Raw genomic sequence first — 25,990 nt, 5'->3', positions numbered from 1 at the left:
TTTGCAGGACCCCTAGGAAAGATAAGGGGACGCCACTCCTAATTTGAGCACTGGAGTAACACTAACCATGCAACCCAGATTCTCCCCTTGTTTCTGCAATGGGTTGACCCATTTTTGCCTGGCCCACAGGTGTACACATTTGATCCCTGTTGCGTAAACGCAACGTTGGGCAGAAACGGTTTAATGTGGCAAAGCACCCTTCCAAAGTGACTGCCGCCTCTAGGACTCCTGCCCCTGCCTCCTGCACCTTGCACTGTACCCTTAACGAGATGAAACCAGAAGCCTTCGCTATCTTGATTGCACCAGCCCCATCAATCCCCTTTGCATCCATAACAAGCCCCCCAGCAGGGGAGCCCGGCACTTAAAGGAGATCGAGCCAGGCCCCCTCTTTGAAATCATTCAATCTATTTTAATGATTGGTTCGCTCACTCGACTTCAAAGGCTCCTCCAATCGCCACTTCTGATAGGCTGAAGGAAAGCCAAAAACAAAACCAAAAGGGGGAAGGGAGGGGAGTGGGGTGAGGATATGATCACAGGAGGAAGGAAGATGCAGATTGAGGAGGAAAGAGGAATGCCAGACACACAGAAGAGCTGTCACCTTCCTCCTCTATTGGAGATCAGCGCCCACTCAGTGATGCTCTCCCACTCCATGGATAGTTTTTGCTGACCCCAATGGCATCTCGGGCTGTGCAGAACTCGGACAGCATCTTGCACTCCATCCTGCAGGTAAGGAGATTCTCCTTGGAACAGAAGCAGTCACCTTTCAGATTGGCTGGCAGGGCTCCTAGGCTGTGAGCCAGGTTGAAATTCAGGTGATCTTTTTTTCTAGCTCAGGGGTGCATTGGTGGAGAGCTTCACCTGTTGATTTTTCTTCCTGCCATACAGTTAATAAAAGCACAGGCATCTTTTAGGGAAGCAGTCATCTTGGATTTGGGATGCTTCAGGCACTGAAAGAAACACAGCTGAGTGTCAATATATTATTCTTATTAAAACATTGGTGTCCCGGCTGGGTGCTGAAGAGACTGTGTGCTGTGCTCAAGATGGTTAAGACAAAAACAAAATTGGGATTACTACCAATACAACCTTACAAATTACTTCACATATGATAACAACAACTAGAGATGTTTGAAAATGGTTTTCATTTTACTCAGAATTAAGCCCATTGTGTTCAGCAAGATTTAGGCTGTCATACTATCTTATTGTAAACAGACACTTCTAGTAATAACTAACAGATTAACTTTGGTGCTCACAGCTCTGTCAGGTACGACATTCTAGTGAAGTATAAACTGAGACAGGTGGTAGATTTATTTGGGCATTAACAGTGTGCAAGCTTTTGAATGACAGCTAACTTTTCATTAGACAGAATATCAAAGCCAAATCTATTTTCTTAGCATTCATTGAATCACAAAATTTTGTGATTTTGGAACTGCCAGGCATGTGAAGATCATCTAGACAGCCCCAATGTCCTAGGGCAGTATCCTTCATGCATTTAGCCACATCATCTCCAGTTTCCCAGATCAGTTCATTTTAGCCTCTTCATAGTGTAGTCCTGTTTAGGCTGTCCACTGCTTTCAGGAAATAACTGAGAAATTGTTCTGAGAGAGAATTCTATGTACTGTACTGTATTTCATATGTGCAGATACTCTTACATTAAAATATATTGCTCCTGAAATTTTTTAAAAAGAGAGAGATTTCCAAAAAAAACAAACAGAAGTTACTCTGAACCCTATAGTGATTCTGTTAGGAGATTTGGAGGGACAAAGCAACAGATCCCAAACTGAGCAGATATTTAACTGAGTGGTTTTATCTAGGATATTGGTAGTGCAAAAATGAAAAAGTGTAAACCATCCCAGAAATGGTTACCTAAATCCTGAACATTAAAAATGCAAACATTGACATATTCAGCTTACAGATGGGAAAATAACGTATTGAATTGTTCAATTTGGAGCCCAGTAATAGCATTTTTCAGATAGATGCACAGCTAGAAAGTATATGATAATATATTGATATTTTAATCATATTTTTTGCTGTATGACACCAATTGCATATACTGGCTATGTATTAACATTCTGTTTTAATGCTGTAATTCATAATAGAATAAGTGAGCGAGAGGTCAAATCCACAACACATAGATCAAGACCCTTCAAATCTGTGTTACTGAAGCATTTATGGCATCTTTGGTCATGAAAGTCCTGCACAGACATGTAAGGCAGGTCAAACTTATTATCCTCATGTTGCAAATAAGGGCAGAAGTTTAAGGACTTGTAAGAAGCAAACTGTTGAGTTAGCAGAAGGCTTCCTGTTTCACAGCTCAGTCCCTAAGCTGCTGCACAAGCTCTTGATGGAGACAGGTGCGTGACACAGACAACATGACTTTTTCTCATAATGGAATAGATACAGTATTTACACATCCGATATAACCATAGAGGTTTTATTTATCATATTTACACCCCATCTGTCTTCCATCATGGGGTTCCCAGACAGCCACCCATCCAGGAATAGACCAGATCTGCTTTTCAGGGGTGACTGTATGATAAGCCCTTGCACCATGCCCTAGGAATTCTGGGATAATTGCATTTGGAGGTGTGTGCTGGAAAAGTATCGTGTAGCTCAGCCCTATGCTTGCTCAAGCTGTAGTAAGTCCCACTTAATTCCATGGAGCTTATTCTCTAGTAGTCAGTGTGCACAGGGCTGTAGCTTTAACCCATTGTTGGCTAGAAGGGCAGTAAAAGATTGAGAATCAGCATTTTTGGTAACTGTTTCCAAAGTTCCACATTTTCTATACTAAAGACAACAAACCCTCACGATATCTAATTGAAATGAATTCAGCTTTAAATTCCAGTCACAGTTTATTTTTCTCTCCTCCTCTTGTCTTTCTCCCTCAAGATCCTCTTTATGCACAAGTGCTTTTTACCTGGTATTACTGTGAATTTTCAAAAGGAAGTCATCTAGTTTTGCAAATGAGATGGGTGAGGATGAGCTCCCTGTTTTCTTCTATGGAGCACAAAAATACCATTCTGTTAGAACACTTTACATATGATTTGAATAGCAGAAGTGAACCCAAGATAGCAAATCTAGCCTTTAAAAATATCAATCATCATCATAATAATTATATACCACTTTTTAACAAAAAAAAAGTTCACAAAGTGGTTTACAGACAAAATGAAACGGGCTCAGAAAAATGGGCTTCTATCCCTCAAGGTCTCACAATCTAAAAGTTGCAGAAAGAACACCAGCAAACAATCACTAGAAATAACACTGTGCTGGGGTGAAAAGGAACAGTTTCCCTCTGCTAAAAATGAGAGGAGCACCAGTCCACTTGAAAAAGTGCCTTTTTGCCCAGTTAACAGGGTAACTGTGGACTGTAACATGGCATTCTGCAGTACTTGCTGAATTGATCTATATTATATATTCCTGCTTGGACTAAAAGGTGTGATGCATGGCCAGCAAGTTATTTTTGTTCTTTCCAGAATGCTCCGTCTACCTGATCTTTATGAAGCAAACTGCGTTTATTCTTTGTATAAAATTTATAAAAATTTATAAAAATGAGAGAGTTCTTGTTGGTTCCAGAAAACAATAGATTCTTTTTAACAGGCATCTAAACTTGTATCACACAAAATCACATTATTAATGAAAAATAAAGTAACAGCATGATGATTTGGATTATACTTAGGGTTCCAAAACAAAATAAATGATGACCAGCTCTATACTGTGTGTCCGTCCTTTTTGTACTAAGTTAATTTTTAAAATATGCCAGACTTCTCTTAAGCAATGGTAGTGTATTGGTTTTCCAGTACTTGGTTACTACTAATTTAGCTGCTACTATAAGGTTCAATATCAAATCTACTTCCTTCTGGGGACAATCCTCTTTGTTATACTTAATAGAAGTATAACAATAGAAGAATGGCATCTCTGTTTCTGCAATTACTTATATCATCTATCCCATTCTTTGGAAGAATAATAGGAAAATCTCTGAATAATTGGTTAGAGGACAATTGCTTTTGGACTACACGAACAGCTCCTTCTGCACAAAATGGTTTAATATCTTGGGCATAGATTTTTCTTTGGTTTAAAATGGGAGGCACACTTTAACTTTTATACCCTCCAAAATGCATATATTTTGCCTTGATGGGCAGGAACCCTCCTTGCAAGTGTGGGATAACCCAGTTTATATTCCTTCCGGGCATCCCACCCTTTGCCTGGACAGTGAGAGCTCAGGAACTGGACTGCGGTTTCTAAGTGATCGTGATATTTCTAGATTCCCTAACACCTGCCCCTCTCCCAGCAGACACTGTTTTCGGAAATCCTGGGGTATCCTTCCCCTTGGGATGATGTCATATTGGCCATTGTTGCACTGGGCGTCCCTTCTGTAAGGGACACGTGGATGTACTAATTTGCTGGCTTGATTTTTCAGCACTCCCTTCAGCCCCTCTCATGGCATATATGCATGTCCAGCATACAGTTTGGGAATAGCTGATCTACTTCATGATCTGATTAATCAAAATAGCCCCATGCAGCATGATGCCAAGCCTGTTTCCTCAGAAGTCCCACTGAGTTCAATGGGACTTACATCCTAGTAACATGCTCTTTTACTAGAAGCATCCCACACACATTTAAGTGCCCTGGAGGGTCAGACTGAGGATCTCTGCAGTCCAGAATCCTGCTTTCTGCTATGGCTTACCAGATGCCTCCAGAAACTTCACAAGCAGAGGATTCCTACTGTTGCTTGCCAACCTGTATGAACGGGCTGTACTTCTGCTACTAGTCTGATACCACCTCTGTGTGTGCTCTATAAGCACCTGCACACCACTGTCCTTAAATGGCATCTCAATTCTTGCTTCTACGCAGGTATAGAAGCAAGGGTTAGGAACAATCCCTAGTCATATTTGCTAGTTGTAGCTGGTGGCCAAGGACAAGAATCTCTTGATTGTCCTTCTAGAAGCCAACATGAGTGGTGGCAAGGCTTGATTCCACAAAGCCCTCCTTAAGCAGTTGATTGGTTCATGTGAACACAGTCATTGTAGGGCTTAATCATGGAGGCACTGTCAATAATTGCTGAAGGAATTTCAATGATGTAAATGCATACATGGGGCCACCTCCGACTGAGTCAGGTCACTGGGCCTTGTATTTCATTGCTGACACAGCTCTCCGTGGTTTCAGTTAGTGGCCACCTGCTCATTGCCATCTACTTGACCCATTTGACTGAAGAGTGGACCGGGGATTTTCTGCATGAAAAGCCTGCCTGTTAAGCTATGGGCCCCTTTCCAAGTGTTAACACCTGTGATCATGAAAGGAGACTGTATGGTGCCAGAGCAGGAGAGGTATCTGTAGGTGGAGAAGTATGCACAGTTTGGGGTCCAGGGTGGATATTGTGTACAGTATGAGGGTCAGTTAAAGTCTGCACACTAGCTCAGCTTTTTTCTCTCTGTCTCAGGACCGGACCCCCAACTCTTCCCCAGAGGACGTTGCTGTCCGCCATCCCACTGTGGCCTTTTTAGCAGTTCCCGCTGCTCCCCACTCCTCAGCCAGCACTCCAGGAGCCTATGAACCTGTGGGGATGTTTCAACTCTGGAGCAATGAGGTACCATCTGGCTCCCACACCATGGCATTTGGGCTGCCTAAGATGCCATACCAGGGGCAGGTGGCACCATGCAGTAGCAGTGGCTCTGCCCAAGAACTGCCACTGACACCACCAGCAGAGCCCACATATTCCTTTGAGCTCTCGCCCGTCAAGATGTTGCCACCCACAATGGCCCCCTCTTATGCCTTCCAGGAAGCCCAGGACTTCCCCAGTTTTTTGCAAGGCCCTCGGCCATTGGGTCCTGCTGGTCCTGGCACAGCCTCCACCGATGACGCCCCTTGGTGGAGTCTACAGCAACCAGGCAACTTCTCTCTGGGTCGACCTCTGGTCCTGAGTCCCCAGCCACCCCTCGCTGCCCTCCTGCAGGGCACTCCCAAGGGGCTGCTGGGCCCAGCTCGCCGCTGTCGTCGCTGCAAATGCCCCAACTGCCAGGCGGCAAACGGGGCCAATGAGGAGCCGGGTAGGAAGAAGCAGCACGTCTGCCACCTGCCGGGCTGTGGGAAGGTCTATGGCAAAACGTCCCACCTGAAAGCCCACCTTCGCTGGCATGCAGGTGAGCGCCCCTTCATCTGCTCCTGGCTCTACTGTGGGAAAAGCTTCACCCGCTCAGACGAGCTGCAGAGGCATCTCCGGACGCACACGGGCGAGAAGCGCTTCGGCTGCCAGATATGCCCCAAGAGGTTTATGCGGAGCGACCACCTGGCCAAGCATGTGAAGACTCACCAGGGGAAGCGAATGCGCAGCATGGCAGTGGTGGCAGCAGCTGTGGGTATCAAGCAGGAGTGACGGGGGGGGGAGGCAGGAAAGAGAAGGCATTGCCCAAAGGACAGCGGTAGGGCTGGACTGCACAGCTAGCCTTCCTTGGGCTTCACCAAGCTACAGAAGAAAGGACTATTCCTCCCTACCATTCCCCTTGTCCCCTCCCATTTTTTTTCCTGTATATTTTTACATCTAAAAAATGTTCAACAAAAATTACTCTGAAACACATTTGCAAACAAGCAAGGGCAGAAGTGGGTTTGTGGAGGCATGCACAGGCCTTATTCTTATCAACTCTTCAAATCTTTTAAGTCGTCACTTCTTCCCAATAATTCTGGGAGTTGTAGTTCGACAAGTGCCTGAGAATTAGCGCAGCAATTTTCAACCTTTTTCATCTCATGGCACACTAAGAAGGCACTAAAGTTGTCAAAGCACGCCATCATTTATTTATATTTTTTTTACAATTGACAAGGCACACCACACTGCCAGTGTCTATGCGCATCAATACCCACACGCGAATGCAGTCTTAGTAATGGCATGTCTGTCTGTTGGTGCTTACGGAGAGCATATTCATTCTGCACACCTGATCCATACAAAGTACACACACCTGCACAGGTGGCAGTGCAGTTCGTCCAAGGGTTGTAGTGACGTTGATGTAAATTGATTCCCTCCCATTACAGCACTGAATAAATCCCATGCGTCTCTAAACACTGGATGTTGGTGCCTTGGAATTTGAAATTGTTTTCCATTTCTGTACTGGGCTTTCCATACAGATAGGACATTGGCTCCAAAACAACTGGTGCTGGCTGGCATTTTGGAATGAAAATGATATTTGCAGTTGACTCCCCCCCCCCCCAGTGCAAATTATTCTGTGTTGCATTTGAGGGCAGAACCTGAGAACTAATACACCTAAACAACAGGCGAGGGGATAAACTATTCCTGGACTGTGCAGATGAAGGAGTCCCATAGCTGAATTCTTCCATGGGGGCGGGCGAATCCTTGCACATAGAAAACTAGCACAGCAGGGAGAAGGCTTGAACTCTTCTTGCTGACATCTACTGTAGCTATCTCTGTGGGGGGGATTTATCTGCTATTTGAGTGCAAAATCTTCTGTGTAGACCCACCCATAAACAGACACACATTATGATACAAAGGATTAACACACTCAGGCAACCCTGCTGTCACATTTCATTTCAATTTATTTTTTTATCTCTCCTGTGCTGGCACTAATCTTTTATGTTTATCTGCACAGATGCTTATACCCAGGCTTTTTTTCCCCTTAGTATACACTGAATTGGTGTGTTTGTATCCCATATATATCGGGGCAGAAGGAAGGCATTGGTGTCGGGGAAAAGGAACATTTGAAATGGGATTTTAGTACCATTCTAGGATTATACAAGAACACTGTTTTTAGCTTCTGCTTGCAACAGAAATTAAGGTGCCCAGTTTCATTGATTCAAATTCCCACGCAACAAAACACAAAATTAGAACGCCACACCTGACTCTGCCTGCAGCACAATGAAGTGGTAGAGTGTTTTGGACCACTGCAGATGGGCAATGCTGCATTTTTGAATGCCCTCATGTATAAAAGGAACCAGCTTGCATGTAGATAATTTGAAGTTCAGGGAGAAAAGCTCAGCCTGATCCCTGCCCTGCTTGATTTCTGCTTGCAAGAAGGGTGTCTTAAAAAAATGTGGCAGAGCATTCAAAAGAATTTCCCTGCTTATAAGACCCTCCCAGGATTTTGATACTACATTCTGCTAAATGAGCAGCTCCAGCCTGAGATAGATGGTGAAGTTGCAAATCAATGGGCCAGAAGAGGGACAATGCAAGGACTCAGTCCTGAACAAGCACCCAAGGGCTTTTACCTCTCCAATGATGGTCAAGTGTCTGAGCACATGTGCACACTCAAATCAGGAGGTGGACCAAAGAGGAAAGATGCATGAAGGAGGGGATGTGATGCCAGCCAGCAATATGTGTGCCCAAACCAGCATAGACCAGCAGGGTTCATGGCATTCCACAACAGGAGGGCACGGAGGCCTGACAATGGCATAGAAAGGCTTGCAGTCCTACTTGTCACTCTAGGTTGCATTTTTATCTAATCCCCCATCTCAGTAGGGCAAAAAACTGGGGAGCGGGCATGGGGTCAGGCTGCGTATGTATACTTGAGAGGTAACAGATATAATGATTTGGGTTTGACCACCTGAAAAGTTTGGCCACCACAGGATTCTGAGCCATAGTGCAGCCTCCACGCCCACTTCAGGCAAATGTAAAAAAAACCTCCCATCCTGGATAATATAAACAAACCAGATGCAACAGGAGAATTCTGCCCTATGACCTACTTTACCATATACATGTATATAAATAAACACCATATGAAAACGTGCAGAAGACAGCAACAGATAGAGGAATATGCACGTGTGCACACGTACCCATCCTTGCAGCTTAGCCACACTGGTTTCTACCTTGAGGCTGAAGACCTGGGGACACCAGACGCACACCCCTCCTTTCCTCCTTTTGCCATGGGAGCCCAATACCACTTTTCCTTTCAGATCTGCCTGTGATGGCATCATCCTGGGGGCTATGACACAGCTTGGTGTGCCTGTTAGTGGAAAAGGTGCAGGGGGGGGTCTCGGCAGCACTGCCACCAAGACGGAGACACACACATGCTTTCACAGTTGCCCCCGTAACTTGCATGTGAGCAGAGAATTAAGAAAGCTCCACCGAACGAAGCTAGGCCCTTTGAGGAGCGGGAGGGACCACATCATCAGGACTACTGTACAGTACGTGAAATCCCCTTCCTAGTTTGTAACTTTAAGCCAAGCGAATAGAGCCCATGCAGATAGGTTGGGGCTGGATGAAGACCTGTCAGCACCTGAGATGATGTGTCAAATGCTGCCCCCTCCCACCCACCCAGAGATGTGCAGCCTCTGCCCGAGGTGGAGCAGAACAGGAAATGTGGAGGAAAGGAAAGTAGTGGGAAAGGGCATAGAGAGGTTCTAACCCACCCCTCTCCTTCACCTTGGTTCTCCTGCTCTATCCGGCTTCTCCAATCCAGGGAATGGGAGATGGAGCAGCAGCAGATGCCATCAAAGGCAGAGTGTGCGGAGAGAGGTGGGTGCGCACCACCCAGCTGGTGCCTAAGCCTTATGGATAAGTCAGCCCTAGCCTAGGTCCAGTCTGAAGACATGCAAGGCAGTCACCTTGCAGAACCTAAGCAGATGTAGTTTGGTCAGTACCTGGACGGATGAACACATGGGAAGTCCCTGTCTGCTGCCCTGGGGTCTGTGATGGAAGAAAAGTGGTACAGCAAGGAAATAAAAAGTCTCCTGGAGAGGGGCCACTTCAGAGTACGTAAAGGAAAACATGATAATAAGACTAGCAGTGGTTGACATAATTGTGTCCAGATTGCTTAAGTACCTATACACAAAATTCTGGGTCTCACATTGGCACGAAGTCCCTCTACCTTACTCCCAGCTGCATCGAGGCTGGTTCTACTGAACATGAAGGAAAGTCCTGCTGAAGCAGACCAAAGGATCCTGAGGTCCAGCATCCGGTTTCTTACAGCAGCCAACCAAATGCTTCTGGCAAGCTGGACACAAAGCCTCTCCCAAAACTGGCATTCAACAGCAGACTGCCTCTCACCCTAAAGTTTCCATTCACCAGCAGTTAAGGAAGAAGGCACTCTGCACATGCTTAGAGTAGCACTTCTTTATGATGCTGTCCCCAATGTTAGGATTAGGACTCCAAGCACAGTCCTATGCATGCCTACTGAGAAGTACGCCCCATTTATTTTTATAGGGCTTTCTCCCAGGAAAGCGTGTATAGGGTTGCAGCCTAATGCTATAGGTCAGACCCGTACAATTTGTAACCGGCCAAGATCATGGCCCGCCAGATGCTTGACAAGACAACTCCTGCACCACTTCCTGTTTTGCAGCCCTAAGCAGACAGCAAAGTCAGGTGAGAAACCGAATCCCTTATGGACCACCGTACGTGACTGGTTGGCCACGGTCAGTTTAGTGGATGATAACAAGTTCCATAGGTCTGCTGTAAGAGTTGCACACAAACATCTTATTAACAAATTAAGCTTTTTTCTTTTTTTTTTTTTTTACTGAGTCTAACCTTTGGTCCATTCAGCCCAATATTTGTCTACCCTGTCTGACTGCTGTTCTTTCAGGGATGGATCTTTCTGAATACATCAAGGGCAGTACCACTACTACATCTTTCCCCCTGCTGTGCTAGTTTACAGCATGCAGGGAGCATTTTACAGAAGGGAACATGGGGAGGGAACAAAATTAAAAAAAAAAATTTTTTTAAAAATGAAGTGGTATTTAAAATTTAAAAAAAAAATTAAAAAAAAAATACCTCTGATCCACAGTCTGAAATGAACATGGGGAGGGAACAAAACAAACCTCTGATCCACAGTCTGAATTGAATCCAGAATTCATAGCACCCTCATTTACCACATCATTCTGTGCAATGTGTCAGTCACTTCTGAGAAAGGACTCATCTATCCAGGAGAAGCAATGAAAAATGTTCAAATGCAGAATCTTTGTTTCTCACAGACTTTGAAGCAGTCAGGGTTTGTGCACACATGTGAATGTTAATCGCCATTCTGTGTTAACAGAGGTTTTCCACGCAAACTACAGAAGCAGGAAATGGTATGCAAACATGGATTCCTTGAAAATGACCTTTGTTTCTCACCAAACACTTCGGGAGGGCCTGAAACTCCACAAGAATCATCTTTTGAGAGGAATCTCCTGATAAACAGGCTGAGTGGCCTTTGATGTGTAAAAGAACCCTGCTTCGTTCATTTGCATTCTCCTGCTAGCTCTTTTGCAAGAAAGGGAATTGACAGAATCTATTCTTCCTTCCCCTGCTTGGGGAAGCCCAATCTTGCCAATCCAGGACAGTACGGTAGGGTTGCACAGGCAAGGAGATCCATCGTGTACTAATTTTAAAGATGATATCCCGAGAGCTAGCAGAGAAGTCCTTGCCCTTAGTCACAGTGATGTGCAGGTGGGGTAGAACTAGGCAAATGGCCAACAGTCCTTGGGAATCAAGCTAGTAGCCAGATTCTTGGTGCTGAATGTATTGATCAACAGCACATGCATAGCTATTTAGTGACGACGAACTGAGGTTCTATTTGTCATCCTACAAATTGCTATGTTATTATTTTTAAAAATGAGTTTCTCGCCTCACTGTTTCAGTGTGTAACTTGAAACTGATGGGCAGTTTTGGCTGAAGCTGCAGTAGATGCAGAGTATACAACCCAAGTACATTACCGCTTTCTTTCCAAGTCTGTTGGCCAACTCTACTGGAAAAAAAAAAGTCTTTTGGGTAAATGAGGGCTGAACAGTATTACTCAGGCTGGCTGGGGTGTCCAATTATGCAGACACCAACATACTGACTTAAGCTGTGCCTGCACCAATATGGATGTAGGCATATATAAACACACATGAACAGACCATGTGGTTCTTTTGGACACACCTTGTATCTCTTACTAATGTTTTCCTTCCTGCCATTTTGCCCACGGTAAGTGATTTGAACCACCACTCTTCATATTATCTCCTTTTGCTGTCGAGCAGGCTTTGGGGCAAGCATAGGACTACCATTCAAAACGAATGCCAAGGCTGCACACAGGCACCCAGATTCACGTTTTCAAAACTTGGGTAAATAAAGCATAAATGGCAAAAATCCACACAGGAGTGCCATTGATCCTACCCCCTTCCTCCCTCCTTCCATTTCCCTCAACACCTGCTCCCCTCCCAGAAACACCCCTTCCTCCCCCTCCCAACCCCATTCCGCTCACTTCCACTTTGCGCTGGTGGACAGTGTCTTCTCTGCTGATCAATGTGCCTGGCCACCAGCAACCGCACTGGTGCTTGCCAGCAGAAGTGACATTCCATTGGCCTCCTCCTCCTCCTGCTGACAGGACAAGAGTACCTCCGGTGTAGGGGAGGGATAGGATTGGGCTGTCAATGTTGTTCCTGTTCTCACTTTTGGGAGGTTTTGGTTGGCAACCTTCAGTCTCGAAAGACTATGGTACAAGCCTACAGCACCCGGTATTCCCAGGCGGTCTCCCATCCAAGTACTAACCAGGCCTGACCCTGTTTAGCTTCCGAGATCAGACAAGATCAGGCATGTGCAGGGTAACAGTTGCTGTCTGTTTTAAGTACTTGTTTTTGGTCATATTTTTCCTTTCCTTTATCATGCAAAACTGTTTAATAAAATGAAATCAATAATTAAAGCCCTTCCCTTTGGAATGTAGCTGATACTAAAAGAGCAATCAGGAGAGGCTACTCAAGGAGGGAATTAACAGATGCCATCAGCAATTTCACTACCATGTTCAAAGGGAAGCAGTAAGAGGCAGAAATGACAAGCAGGATATTTCTCTTTAAAGGCACAGTAGTCCTGAAAAAGCCTCAGTAGCATTTTGCCTGTCCACACTGAATGAAGTGGCACTGCAGTTACCTTGTCAAAAAAGAAATGGACACAAACCAGGTCTGAAGACAACGACAAACAGAAGGGCAGCATGAAAAACAGTGGAAGGCAGTAATTTTACGACGGCGTCTGGATTGCGTGAAAAGTGAACAAAGAATGGCAATTCCAAACTAAACTGCTACTGGGAAAACAAGCAAAATGTCAGAGGCTAATGGGTAAGTGGATGTGTGTACCATCTGCTTAAAAATAAATATATGTATTTATTTATTTTTAAGCCTTGATCACCAGAGTGTGTACATGTGTGTGGGGTTGGGGGGATCATTGTGAAAGGAAGATATTGTGAAAGCCATGCATAGCACAAAAAGACATCCCAATAGGGTATTCTGATGTATGAACATTTGTCCAAAGATAATCCATATGAGGGGTATCAATCAAAATAAAAAGGGAGATTGCAGATAAAAAGGGAGAGTGTAGCACCCATGAAAGAGACTATGAAGATCTAACAATGTGTGGCTTTAAATTTAAAAGATGCCTATGCTACTCCAGGTTTTGGACGACGCAGGTCCCTGGAGCAACTCTCTCCTTGTTTGTTTAAACTAAAATCTTTATTATTACAACAAACAAAATAAAATTCTCATTTCACACCATCCAACCCCACCCTAGGAGAGCCCTGACCTGAAGCCCCGAAAGCCCCACAGCATGCATATACAGGTGTCTGGGGAGAGGGAAGGGCCTCCAGCTGCATTCTCTGGGCCCCAGTGCTGGGATCCTGTCCCTTTTCTAGGAAGGGGACTACTGGATGAGCTCAGCAGGGCCAGAGGGCAGCAGGGGTTTCCTTCCCGGAACTGCTCCAGCTGCTGCTGCATCTCTCTTTCTTCCAGAGACGCCAGAAGGAGAGAGAGTGAGAGAGGAAAGGAGGATACAGTGGGTTAGAGCTCTCTCCAAACCAAGTCCTTGGACCTTGCAGGGGCCACCCCACAGTTCAAGAGTCACAGCTCATCCTCATCAAGTTTGGCAAGTCGGGCACAGCCTAGAGGAAAGCTCACTTCCAGGACATCCGGGTCAGGGAGCAGCTGTCTGGCACTGTCATCACTCGGGGCCTGGCAAGGGCAGAGAGAAAGAGTCAGCCCTGGAAAACCTCCTTCTCAAAACCCTTTCCCCCCCCCAACAGCATCACCCATAACACACTACCACTGCATATCCATCTGCGTTACCAGATGCAAAATCAGCAGGTAAGGTCATTAAAAGAAATGAGCTTAAAAGAAAAATAACAGAGCTTAAAAGACAAATAATAATTCTGCACAACAGGGTAATCCAAATTTTGTGCAGGAAAAAACTGCACAAACCGCGCTGGAATTTTACAACTGTGCTGGAATAGGTAGGCCAACTGGCCTGTGCTGTCGTGGGTTTGGTGCAGGCTGGAGTGCAACTCAAAATAAGGGGATTTCTGTCCCCTTACCCTGACCAATGCCACAGGCAGCCCTATGGGGCTATGCATCCAATATTTCACAGGCACAGATCTCAGCAGCCGAAGTAATGCTGTTTGGGTGGGGGGTGGGATCCCACCTGCTCCCAGGCCTGATCTGCCCCCTGGGCTGGCTTCTCCCCACTCAGAAATGCCCCCTCCCCAACTCTGTTCCTTCCTCTCACTGCCCTCTATGCCAGCCTGCCCATGCCAGCACAAACTTACCTCCTCTGGGCATGGGGCGGCTCTGTGAGGCCGGCGCATGTCCATGTGGTGGCCTATCTTCCTCCAGAGTTGTCACAAATGTGTTTACAGCACAATCGCAACAGCTGGGAGCTGGCACAAGGGACTTGGGCCAGCTTGGGGAGGGGGGTTAGGACTGCGTTGCCCATCACATAAGAGTGGCTCTATGGGATCAGAGCAATAATGATCCATCTCCTTCAACCTTCTGTTTCCAGCGGCAGCCAGACAGATGATCCTGGGACACTCACATGCAGGGCACGGAGGAGAGGGCGTTTCCTAACTTCTTGCCTCCCAGTAACTGGCATTCAGAGGTATGCTGCCTCTGCACATGGAGGTTCATTTTAATGATCAGGGCTTGCAGCCAGACAAAGACTCCTCCTCCATGTATTTGTCTAATCCTTTTTAAAAGCAAACACAATTGCCTATATAGCCTTATTTTAAACAGTTTATCCTGCAGTCTTGGGCAGGGGCCGAGAGAGCAATACACAGCATTGAAACACAGTGAAAATTTCATCCCTGCTCTGTCCTCCACGAAACGTTCAGGGCTCTGCCCTAACCAACTTTCCAGCACTGATCTAGCCACAATGGAGCCCCAAGGTCAGGTAGCAAACATGCCCTTACCTTGAGAGTACCCTCAGTGTAATTCAAAATACTTATATTTTCTAATCAACATAAATTGTTAGAATTAGGGTCTGATCCAAACCGGGCCTTAGGGCGGCACATGTCCCTTGCGCCGGCCCAAGGCTGTCGCGAAAGGGCCGTAAAGCACATTTGCAACAACCTAAGTGGGGTTAGGCCGGCACATGGATATGTGCCGGCATCCCCACACCGACACGGGCCCCAGGAGCCAGTTAGGTTGTGTTGGCCGAGCTCAGTTGATGCAGCGGTCTGGGGAGGGAAGGGAGGAGGCATTTTGGGGCGGGGGAGGGCAGGCGGCGGGTGTTCCCAGAGGCGGGCAGGCGGGTGGGGAGTGGGAGGCGGGGCCAGGTTCTGGCAGTTATGCAGGATCCTAACCCCGTTCCCAGGCAGCCCGGGGCAGCCCCGGACTGCTTGGATTTGCGCTACCTCTTGAGGTGGCACAGATCCGAGTAGTCCCATTGGGGCTGCTGCAGCTTTACCCGGGGTAAGTGGAAGCGATTCCCCTTGCCCTGGGCTGAGCCGCTTGCCACCCCAATCCTGCCTTAGGGCCCAATCCTATGCAGTGCACGCCGGCATGCACTGTCACAAATGTGCTGTAAGGCACATTTGTGAGGCTTAGTGCTGGCTGAGCACCAGAGCTAGCCCAGCACCAGCTAGTGCAGGCGCTGGGCTAGTGCCAGGGGATAGCTGGTGCTCTGTCGCTCAGCGGTTGCCCAAACCACCAAGCGGTGGAGAGGGAGGTGAGGCTGTGGGGGGAGGTAGGGAGGAGGCGTTCTGGGGTGGGTGAGGTGGGAGGAGGGCCGGTGGAAGGCAGGGAGGAGGTGTGGTGGGGGAGGGAGCAGGGCAGGCAAAGGGTGGAAGTGGTGGAGCTCAGTCCCACCAGATCCTGAGTTGGGTCACATGACCCGACATGGAGCTCTTCGATTCTGTGCCAGCCCAAGAGTTGCCACAGAATCAGGTAGCCCCATTGTGGGGCTACTTTCCTTACCCGGGAGAAGGGGACAAATGTCCCCTTCTCCTGAGGAACTACCAGCGGCTGCCTGGTCGCGTGTTGGATGCTGCGGCAGGCATTTTTGGCGTCATGGCAGCCCCATGCTCCAGGCAGCTCAGGATTGGGCTGCCAACCATTTAACTCTGTTTTTCTCTAAGACCAACAGATTAGCCCCGTCTATGGAAGGGGTTCCCAATGTGTGTCATAATTATCAAGGCAAGACGATTATTGCCGACACCTCTCCAAGTGCAAGGACATCTGTTTAATATGACACATTTCCTTTATTGGTTATACCTCCCTACAGAAATTGTGCATGCCATGTGTGTATGTGACAAATGCACGCGTGCCTGTTTCACCACAGGTAGCTGTGGTAGAAAGCAATGCTTGGCGATGAATATTATGCAAGATGTTCCAACAAAACATGGTTAGATTGGAAACACAAGTTGAATGATCCCAAATTGAATGATGAATGTAGACACAAGTCTACATGGTCCCTCCTCCATGAGGATCTTATTTTATTAAACCACAGCTCAGGATGTTGTCCAAGCCTGGGGACTGTGGTTTAACTGTGGGTTATGAACCACTAGGGTAGGAAACCAAGATTCATATACTGGTTTCATATACTGGTTTGCAAGCCACAGTTAAAGCACAGTTCCTGGGTAGGGATGACAAGCAGAGCTGTAATTTAACAAACCAAGGCCCTGGAGAGCTTTGGCTGCAAGATGGCTGTAGGCAAGAAGCAGAGGGGATTACTTTGGGGGGGGGGAGATACTCCAGCAAAGTAACAGGAATATTGTGGGGGGGGGGGGGAAGCTTCCTTGACTTTTTGTGGTTCAAACCAGCATATATGATGGATTGCTTTCATGACAAATGATTGTTTATATATTCTGTTTTCTGCAGCACTTATAAACTATACATGTGTTACCTCAAAAGTGGAACAGGGATTTCAAGCTGCCTCACAAAGTCCCCAATTTTAACTGGGACCTTTTTGTTATTTGTTTACTTTTCAGGAAGAAAGTTTTGGAGTAATTACCTTCCTATCTTACCTCAACATGGGGCAGACGCTCAGGTAGGGTTGGAACAGGAAGGTGGAGAGAGGGTAGAGAGGCATTGTAGGCCTGGAGGTGGGATCCCTTGTTCTGGTCCATGGAGACCGAGGAATGGGGCCTGACGGGTGCACCGGGCAGTGCGGGATGCAGAGTTCCCAACCGTCCTAAGCTGTGGGTCTTGCTTTCCCGACGCTGGTACTCTATGGGCGATTGCAGTGCTGGGGGAAAACAGCAAGGGGTTTTAAAATCATTAAACTACAAGATCATAGATCAAACACAAAATAGTTTGAACTAGGGACTAAGGGCTGGTTCACACATGTATGTTCATCATTTGTTGAGCAAAACAAGGGGCAATGACGGACACATTCAAAGAAGTGATCACAAAAAACACAGGCCTGCAAAACTGAGGGTCAGAAAAACTTTTTTTTCAAAGTTTATGGTGGTTTTAAATGAATTTGGGATGCTGATTCCAAAAATAGCATCAGTTTTGCCCTATCAGGTCTAGTTTCAGAGATACGGCATAGCCTCATCAATGAACAGTTCAAGCAGCTTCCTCGTAAGGAAGCCATGGCATAGGCTATGCTGTATCTCCCAAACTAGATGTGAAAGGGTAAAACTGATGCCATTTTTGGAATCAGCACCCCAAATATACCCAGGAATAGGTCTAAATTCTAAGACAGCAAAATGTGTGCTGGCCTGTTTTTTCTAGGTAGGTCTTTCATATCACATAATGCCATCTCAAACACACTGCTTTTCATTGGAGACAGTTCATACAAACAGTTAAGAAAGGGCTAACCAACCTATCAACTTTAGGTCTCCTACACCCTTAGCACCTGCGCACAAGAGAATTTCAGCAGGTGCAGTTTGTCATCACAGAGATGACAAGCTGCACCTGCTGAAATCCCCTCCTCAACACCAGTGGTTCTCACGCATTTAGCACCGGGACCCACTTTTTAGAATGCGAATCTGTCAGAACCCACTGGAAGTGATGTCATGAGAGTAAGGGCACAATCCAAAGTGCACCTTATGCCGGCCCAAGTCCCTTGGGCCGGAATAGGAGGGTCGCAAACATGCTGTAAAGCACGCCTGCGCCTCCATGGCTGGGAGCCACGTCGACGCATTTATATGCGCTGATGCACAGAGGCAGGCAGAAGCCTCCGCGGCGGCTCCTGCGCTGACGAAAGCAGCAATGGTAGGCATGCAGGCGTGGGGAGGGGGCGCGGGGTGTTTCTGGGCAGGGAGAGGGCGGCCCTGGGGGCAGGAGCGCGGGGAGCCGGGGGTGGAGCTGGGACTCGGCCGTTATGCCGGATCCCAACCCCCGTCCCTGGGTAGCACGGAGCGGCTTCGTGCCACTCCGCTCTCCTCAGACTTGTGCCACCTCCGGAGGTGGCGCAGGTCTGAGGAGACCCATTGGGGTGCGCAGCCCTTACCCTCGGGTAAGGGGAAAAGCTTCCCCTTGCCCGTGGCTGAGCCGCTACACCCAACGAACCTGCGTTGGATGCACCGCAAGCCTCCTAGCTTGCCTGCTCCAGCACAGGTTTGGATTGCGTCCTAAGTGACATCATCAAGCAGAAAAATTTTTAACAGTCCTAGGCTACAATCCTACCCATACTTACACAGGAATAAGTCCCATTTACTGTCATTGTTAGAATAATATACATAGTAGCTTGTTAAAAGTACAGGTCTGTAACATTTCCCCAAATGCAGTCACATCCCATGGAGTCTAATATATTAAAAATAAAATATTGAAATGAATGCAGACCCAGCTGAAATTGGCTTATGACCCACCTAGAGGGTCCCAGTTTGAGCAACACTGCTTATACAATTGTTAAAAGACCAGGAGCCCTAAAGTTGAAAGTCTGGCCACCCCTAAGTGTAATTCAGAACTGATTTACACATGATGCTGAATGAGATGGTAGAGTCCTGGACAATCCCACTTCAGATTGCAGGTTGGAGGGGTCATACTTTGGAATGCCTCACCATGTGAAAAACAAATGAGCCTGAATGTAGTTAAACTAGCACATCAGGGAGAACTACGTAGCCAGTTCTAGAACCCCGTGTTACAAGTTAACAAGAGGAGAACAAGAATACACCTCAATTGATGAAGCAATAAGACACATCTAATGTACAAGATATATAATCAAACATATTGTGTGTTTTTTTAAACTACAGAATCATTTTTAAGTCCCGCACAATACATTAATTTATAAATACATTATGAGAATAACCCAGTAAGTTTTGTATTCAGTCCAGGACAGGAGAAATATCAAGGTGTCACCCCTTGTTTAATGGTTGAAAGGTCATAGTGTGTTTTCTCTGAGGTAGCTCAGTGTGTCATAATTGGTGACCAGTAATGTTTAGCTCCCTACCGTTGAGGAAGTCACGTTGTGTCTCCAAGATGAGGCTGATGTCAGCCACCCAGGCCTGGGCAATCTCTGGTGTTGCTGCCTGCAGTACATAACGGACGGTACCCCGTTCTGCACCACGAGAGATCAGTGCAAATTTGCAGGGATCATTGTCCACACAGGGCTCCAGGCCCAGACAGCTTACCTGGAGTAGAGATGGAAAATGGACAGGTAGTGATGTAAGAAGTGACGCTTTCCCAGGGACAGATTACACACATATGACCGTCGTATACTCCTTTGTCAGGCAATGATGCTCAGAGTAAGAAAAACACAATTAATATAAGGAACAATCAAGTAGATCTTGTGGATGAGCAGTCAAGCAAAAGGAAAGGTCAAGAGTATCTGTATCTATGAATACACACATTCTTGAACATTTTTTTCAGTGCTTCCTCACATTAACTTTTTTTAACTCCTTAAAATGGAACCGTTCTCCTGATATAACTCAGGCTGTGTCCATTCTGCATGTTAAACAAACAAGTAAAATCAAAACTGTTTTGCTTGTTTTGCATTGCAACATTTCCACTCCTCAGCCCTGAGATTTCCACAGGCACTGCCAAGGACATTTCTTCACACCTGCCTTCATAGCCATAAGGACTAGAAACTTGCTTCTTAGTATACGTCAATAAAAGCCGAGATTGCCAGGATGCTGAATTCAGCACCAAGTGTCATATTCTGCAGTTGCACAGCGTTAAGTGCAGAATGTGGAACACACACCTCTTAATATAAGTACAGAGTAATCCATATACTTTTTCTCTCTACTGTACTTTTGTTATGGGCACATTGGGAATTCTATGCGCTTAAAAGGCAGGTGTACTCTGCATGTGTAAACTGATTTAATAGTTATTTTCTCTACTCAGGAGAAACCTAGGAATTTTAGTTCTATGAATGAGGATTTAGGGACCAATTCTCAACTTTCTCCCCAAACTACTATTCTCAAGACAGTAGGAGAAAGCCGTGAAAATGCAAACCGATAGAAATTTGGAGTGCCCATACTATTAAGGTGGGTACTTGGAGGGAAAAACGCTACTGATGAAAACTGATCTCATGGTTCACTTCTGCACTTTAAAAAAATTATTATTTGTGCAAAGGGTGTAGGCAACCGCTCCACAGGGGGGAAAGGACTTTGTTTAAAGAAGAACCTTGACAGGACCCAGAAGTCAAAAAGCACCTCCTCTTTTCACCATCCCAGTTAAGGCAATGCCCCCAGCCACGAAAAACAAAAGGATAGTAAGAACTGCATTCTCTTCAACCTTCACTCTCTGGCTGTTGCTGCTGCCATTGCTCCTTCTTTGTTTAGCAAGATTGTGGCTACCCTATTTCCTAGGGACAACGCCTAGCCAGGGCTAAAGTCACAAGACATTGTGACATGGTACATAGCACACTTGGGTAGCTGTTGACCAAGAACTGCCTTGCCCAGCCTTCTAATATATACCTTGATACTGCTCTTGTACGCATAGGTTGGAGGGGCATACGGACCACGCCTCCGCTCCAAGGTCTCACTGAGGATGACAATCTGCTCAAAGAGGAAGATGCGGCGTTCACGACCCCGTGCCAGGATCCCACCTGCTTGCTCCACTACCCAGAAGGTGTCCTGTTGCAGTAGCTTGCCCTGTGCAGTCAGTTTCCCCTGGAGAAGAAGAGAGGGCAGCTCCTAGTTGTGCTGAAGGTAGAGAACCACCGTTTTTCTATCTCAGAATTATCACATGCAGATGGGGGGACGATGAAACAATGAGATAAATAGTACACATTTTCACCGCACCCTATTAAAAGAAAAAGCTCTCTGCAAGTGGAAAGTGAACTTGCTAAAGCAAAAAGCTAGGTTAGATCTCTCCTTCTTTACATGGTAGCTTTCTATCTGCAGACTGGTTGGGAGGCCACCCCCATGCTCTGAACCACACCTACCTAAAAAGAGTGGGGGGCCTTCTCAGCCAGAGAAATTAGGAAGAACCGATCAGTTCCACAACCCTGTTACAGTGAAATATCCACTAAACCAATGAGTCCCCAGGACCTACCTCAAAGCCCTGAAGTCGCCCCACATTCATCATGTCATTGCAGCGCTTGGGAACAAAGCATGTCACCTCCACGGCTCGCTAAAAGACAAGTAGGGAAGGGATTGGAGAAGGATGCTGGGTCAAGCAGACAATATGGTAGCTGAACAGGCACACAGGCAAGAGCACTCACGGCGAGTACACTCATTATTATCAAGCCTAGCTGGTGCAGAGAGGGACTGAAACATTGGAAAACCTGTGTCTCATGCCTTTTGATGGGACCTGGGCTGGGACTACAGGCCCAAACTAAGAAATGCATGGTGGATAAGGAAGGGTCCTAGTTCAGCGGTAGAGCACAGGCTTTGAATGTAGAAAGTCCTCACTTCAGTTCCTAGTATTTCCAGGCACAACAGGGAAAGAAACCCTGTAAGAAACCCTGTGGAGCCCCTGCAAGTCAGTGTATGCAACACTGAGCTAGATGAAGCAGTGGTCTGACTCAGTAGAAGGCAACTTCCCATGTTCATCTGATAATGTTGCACCAAGAAGTGGAAAAAAAAATGGGTTCAAGTGCTATGAACTCACTGACTGCACGGCCCTGTGAAAGATCATGCAGCCTCAGCTCACTCCCAGAGAACCTAACCAATCCAAAATGTGCCCCTATCATATTTTAGCCCTTGTCTTAAAACAAATCTTAATTCAGAGGCACAAATGTGATATATCCAATTCATAAAAACAAGAGTGGGGTAGAGAGACAAAGGTTGCTGATTGTTCTCCATGCTTTTGATTCCTACCTCCAGCTGTTCCGTATTCTTGCCAGCTTTGCCATAGTACTTCAAGAAATCCTGGAAAAGTGAAAATAAGTGCACCTTTGAGGTGGGGGAGCAAGAGGGACATCTGGTGGTCTTTGATGCATGGGCCATGTTTAACTAGAACACGCTACCATTGTTGAGAGAAGTGTTGGGTGAATTGATGCTCTCAGTGCTGCTACTAACACGAGTCATAGAAACTGATTCCAGTTCCTCACATGACTCTCTACTGTGATTCCTACAAATATCTGAATACACTCCATCTTTTAGACCTTATTTACAAAATCAAGTTTTGGCAGTTCATCTTCCGCCCCTCACTCTACAACAACAAGGAATTACAGGAATTTCATCTCCATACTGGTCCTGGCTATCTTCAGCCCACTCACCAGAGACAACCATCTGCTGCTATTATGATCATCTCTAGTTATGATTCAGCTCTTCTTGCTCCTTTCTTCTCTCCCATGTGTTTCCTTTAAGGAAAGTCTCAGTCTAAAGTTCAATAGGGAAGAGGCTTCCTTTGAGACACTTTGAAATCAGTGCCACTGCAGAAAGACCATATGGTCAAACAGAGGGGACATTTTGCCAACTCACTACATATTATCTTTATCTGTGCTCAGTCAGGACAATAGCCCTAGCCAGCCCACCTGCTAAACTGGCACGCACCAGCCAATTTGGCATCTGATTGCATCCAACCAGGTCAGAGGACAGGTAGGGTTGCCCAGGTGGTTGTACATCGTTTAATGGGGTGGACTGATTGACTGGGAGAAGGAAGACGGAAGAAGGATCAGCATAAGCCCGGCACTAATCCTTCTGCCTTTCTTCATCCACTGGTCTATCAGGGAAACCAACACAGAATGTAGGCGTAATGGACCAATGTGCTCAGTGGAGCAATGTGCTTGGAATTGCTGGAATTTTTAGGGGTCAGCCAGGCAGGGAGTAATTTGAGAAAAGATTCTAAGATGCATTCTGACCCAATTCTTATTTTTCTCCGCTATTTCTTGACTGAAAAAAACATGTTCACCAAATATGGACAAAAATCAACCACTGGTCCTAGCTGCTTGACCTGGCAAACTCTGATGCCAGCAGTACCTCTATTTTTAATTTTTTTTTTTTTTTAATGAAATGCAACTGGAGATGCTGCTAGTTTGATGGAGCCAGTGGTGCTAGAGGCAGGGCATTTAATCCCCACACCATGGCCATTTTCCCTTTCAAAATTGCCTCTACCAAGGCAAAAAAACCAGGCCACTTGAAGGCTACACAAGTATCAAGGAACTGTTCCAGTCAAGCACATACACATGTTGGCAAACACATATGTGCTGCCATGCAATGTATGCAGCAGCCCTAACCATGGCTCCAAGCTTTGGAGATAGGGGCAACTTCTATCCATTAGATGGCGATAGAGGGCTACCAGATGGAGCAGCAACTACTTTTTGTGATAGTTGAATGGTTTGCTGTCTGGCAGGTGACATAGATGGAAAACATCTCTGCTGCAGGCTTGCCCCTCCCCACCTGCTCCCACTGCTGTAGTCTACAGATAGCAATCCTGGCAGAAGACGTTGTCTGCAGACTCTCCTTTTGCCATGCAAAGTAAGGGACTTGTGGTTTGTCCTAGCTCTGAAGAGCAACACTCCACCTCCCACTTTAGCACCTTGAGAAGCAGCTGGTATTTCATGATCCGCTGTACAGGCTTGATGAGCAAGTCATTCAGCTGCAGACGGTGACCCAGTTCCTGCTTCAATTCCTGGAAAGGAGAGAGCAACGCGGGCTTCATAAAACGTGTGTTGAGTGATCAACCACGAAGGCAGGATGGTTCCCACCCACTTCATGGGACGTCTCTAAATCTCACTGCCTCCAAAACATCCTACTTACCTCCTCAGAAGATTCTGAATTCCTCCCTTTCACCCCATGCAGCTCTGTGAACTTCAACAGCAGATGAGAGCCAGCGTAACATAGTGGCAGACACTGATCTTTGAACTGGGAGGCCCAGATTCAAATCTAACCATGTGCAATTAAGGCACAGGGTGGTCTTAAGGCAGGCCAAATCTCCGCGTCAGCACATTACACATGTTACACATCCTCAATATTTGAGAACTCTAAGCCAATTAGCAAGGTGGAGAAAGACCTCTGCCTGAAATCTTGGGAGAACCACTGCCAGTCAAACAATAAACCTCTGATCTAAGGCAGCTTGATATATGTTCCAACCATGGTTCAGCATCAAGCGGGACACAGCTTGACAACTGCAGGGGGCACCACGGGGAACGGCGTAGAGAGGAGTTCATCAATATCGAGAAACCACACAGAGTTATAATTCCCCACCCTGGCGAAAGACATTCTTTCCCCATTTAGCACAAGGGCAGATTGTTCCAAGGAGAAGGGCAGTCTTGTTGCCAGGGCCTAGGGAAACAGCTGCTCACCACCCCGTGCACCAGTGCACTTCAGGCAAACTGCATGTGTAGAACCCAGGGGTTTTGCACACTGTCATCTACCCACATTTAAGTCAATTTGTAGCAGAGTGCAAAATCACAGCAAGGTGAATTTCATGGAGGTGAGTGAATTTAAAAGAGGATGCCCTGGAAGGCCCTCACATTGGCTCAGAAAGGAACACCAAAGCATATCAGATAAAGGAAGATGAATCCCAGCTGGAGAGAGTCAGGCAAGGCAAGCCATGTTGTGGCAGAAGTTGCAAGGGAGAGAGAGAGAAGAAAGCTGCAGTGAAGCTGCACAGCCCCTTACCTCAAAGTAGGTGTCGATGAACTCAGAGACAATATGCTCAGACTTGGGTTTGTTCTGACAGTAAACAACATACATGTGCAAACGGCGCTCCTGCAACACAGCAGGAAGACAAGTCAGCAAAACACTCCGGACAAATCCAAACACATAGCATGGAGCGACAGGACCTTGACTCAGGGGCAGGTTTTTGGAAGAGTTGGGTTCAAAGCCCTGCTGACTCATATAGCAGGTTGAGTACGCAAGATACAGTGTCCAGTGGGGTAGCTGTATTGCAGACCAATCCTATGCTTTTCCTTGCCATAACATGCAGCCCTGCCAAAATAGTTTGCGCTGCATGTTATGGTAGGGGGTGGGGCAACAGGAGGCTTGGGAGGGGAAAGAGAGATTACTTACCATCACCCCTCTGTAAGCCCCTCAAGCACCAGTGGGTCTACTTGGACCTGTGCCTGCTCTTTAGCTGGCACACATCTGAGGAGCTATCAGCTCACTCCAGAGGGGATAGCATCCTGTGCAAGTCACCTGTGCAAGGTACCGCCCCCTTCTACCTCCAACATGCCCCCGGCCCTCCTCCAATACGCCCACCCCACCCTGTCATGCCCACCTGCCAACTCACCTCACTGGGCATGCTGTATCCAGTGGGGGGAGGGGGTGGATGGGGAGGCTTCAGCAGGGAAAACAGATTTACCCCTGTGTAAGCCTCCCAACCCCAATAGGTCTCCTTGGATCTGTGCTAGTGATTTCAACTAGTGCAAGGAGAGAAAGGGAATGGGGAAGCCATGAAGAGCTCCCCTTCTCCCTCCACCTTCCCACCTCCTGTTCTGCCTCCCCCCCCCCCTCCTGCTGTCTTACTCACACTGGTGGGTAGAGAGCTGACATCGCAGGCTGGAAGGCTC

At 46.7% G+C, this 25,990-nt stretch overlaps 2 protein-coding genes and 1 pseudogene across 5 annotated transcripts in view; 1 reads left to right on the top strand and 2 right to left on the bottom strand.

Annotated features, from left to right (window-relative positions):
* Positions 1–672: 672 nt before the first annotated feature.
* LOC136641760 (transcription factor Sp5-like) lies at positions 673–6,367 on the top strand. The gene is made up of 2 exons (XM_066617781.1): positions 673–726; positions 5,435–6,367. The coding sequence occupies exons 1-2, from the start codon at positions 673–675 to the stop codon at positions 6,365–6,367; spliced, it is 987 nt and encodes a 328-aa protein (XP_066473878.1).
* Positions 6,368–12,387: 6,020 nt separating this feature from the next.
* LOC136642462 (5S ribosomal RNA) lies at positions 12,388–12,507 on the bottom strand (annotated as a pseudogene).
* Positions 12,508–13,408: 901 nt separating this feature from the next.
* ARHGEF25 (Rho guanine nucleotide exchange factor 25) overlaps positions 13,409–25,990 on the bottom strand; it is a 67,113-nt gene continuing 54,531 nt past the window's right edge. For all 4 annotated transcript variants that reach the window (XM_066614581.1, XM_066614583.1, XM_066614582.1 and 1 more), the window contains 8 exons: positions 25,101–25,190; positions 24,016–24,108; positions 22,353–22,403; positions 21,586–21,663; positions 21,006–21,200; positions 19,538–19,718; positions 17,166–17,386; positions 13,409–13,881 (listed from right to left, as the gene is read on the bottom strand). In XM_066614581.1, the coding sequence (XP_066470678.1) occupies positions 13,771–13,881; positions 17,166–17,386; positions 19,538–19,718; positions 21,006–21,200; positions 21,586–21,663; positions 22,353–22,403; positions 24,016–24,108; positions 25,101–25,190 (1,020 nt within the window). In that variant the 3' untranslated portion in view covers positions 13,409–13,770. The remainder of the gene's footprint in view (positions 13,882–17,165; positions 17,387–19,537; positions 19,719–21,005; positions 21,201–21,585; positions 21,664–22,352; positions 22,404–24,015; positions 24,109–25,100; positions 25,191–25,990) is intronic.

This window comes from Tiliqua scincoides, chromosome 2 (assembly GCF_035046505.1).
Source record: "Tiliqua scincoides isolate rTilSci1 chromosome 2, rTilSci1.hap2, whole genome shotgun sequence".
NCBI lineage: Eukaryota > Metazoa > Chordata > Lepidosauria > Squamata > Scincidae > Tiliqua > Tiliqua scincoides.
This window is presented reverse-complemented; position numbering and strand designations above follow the sequence as displayed.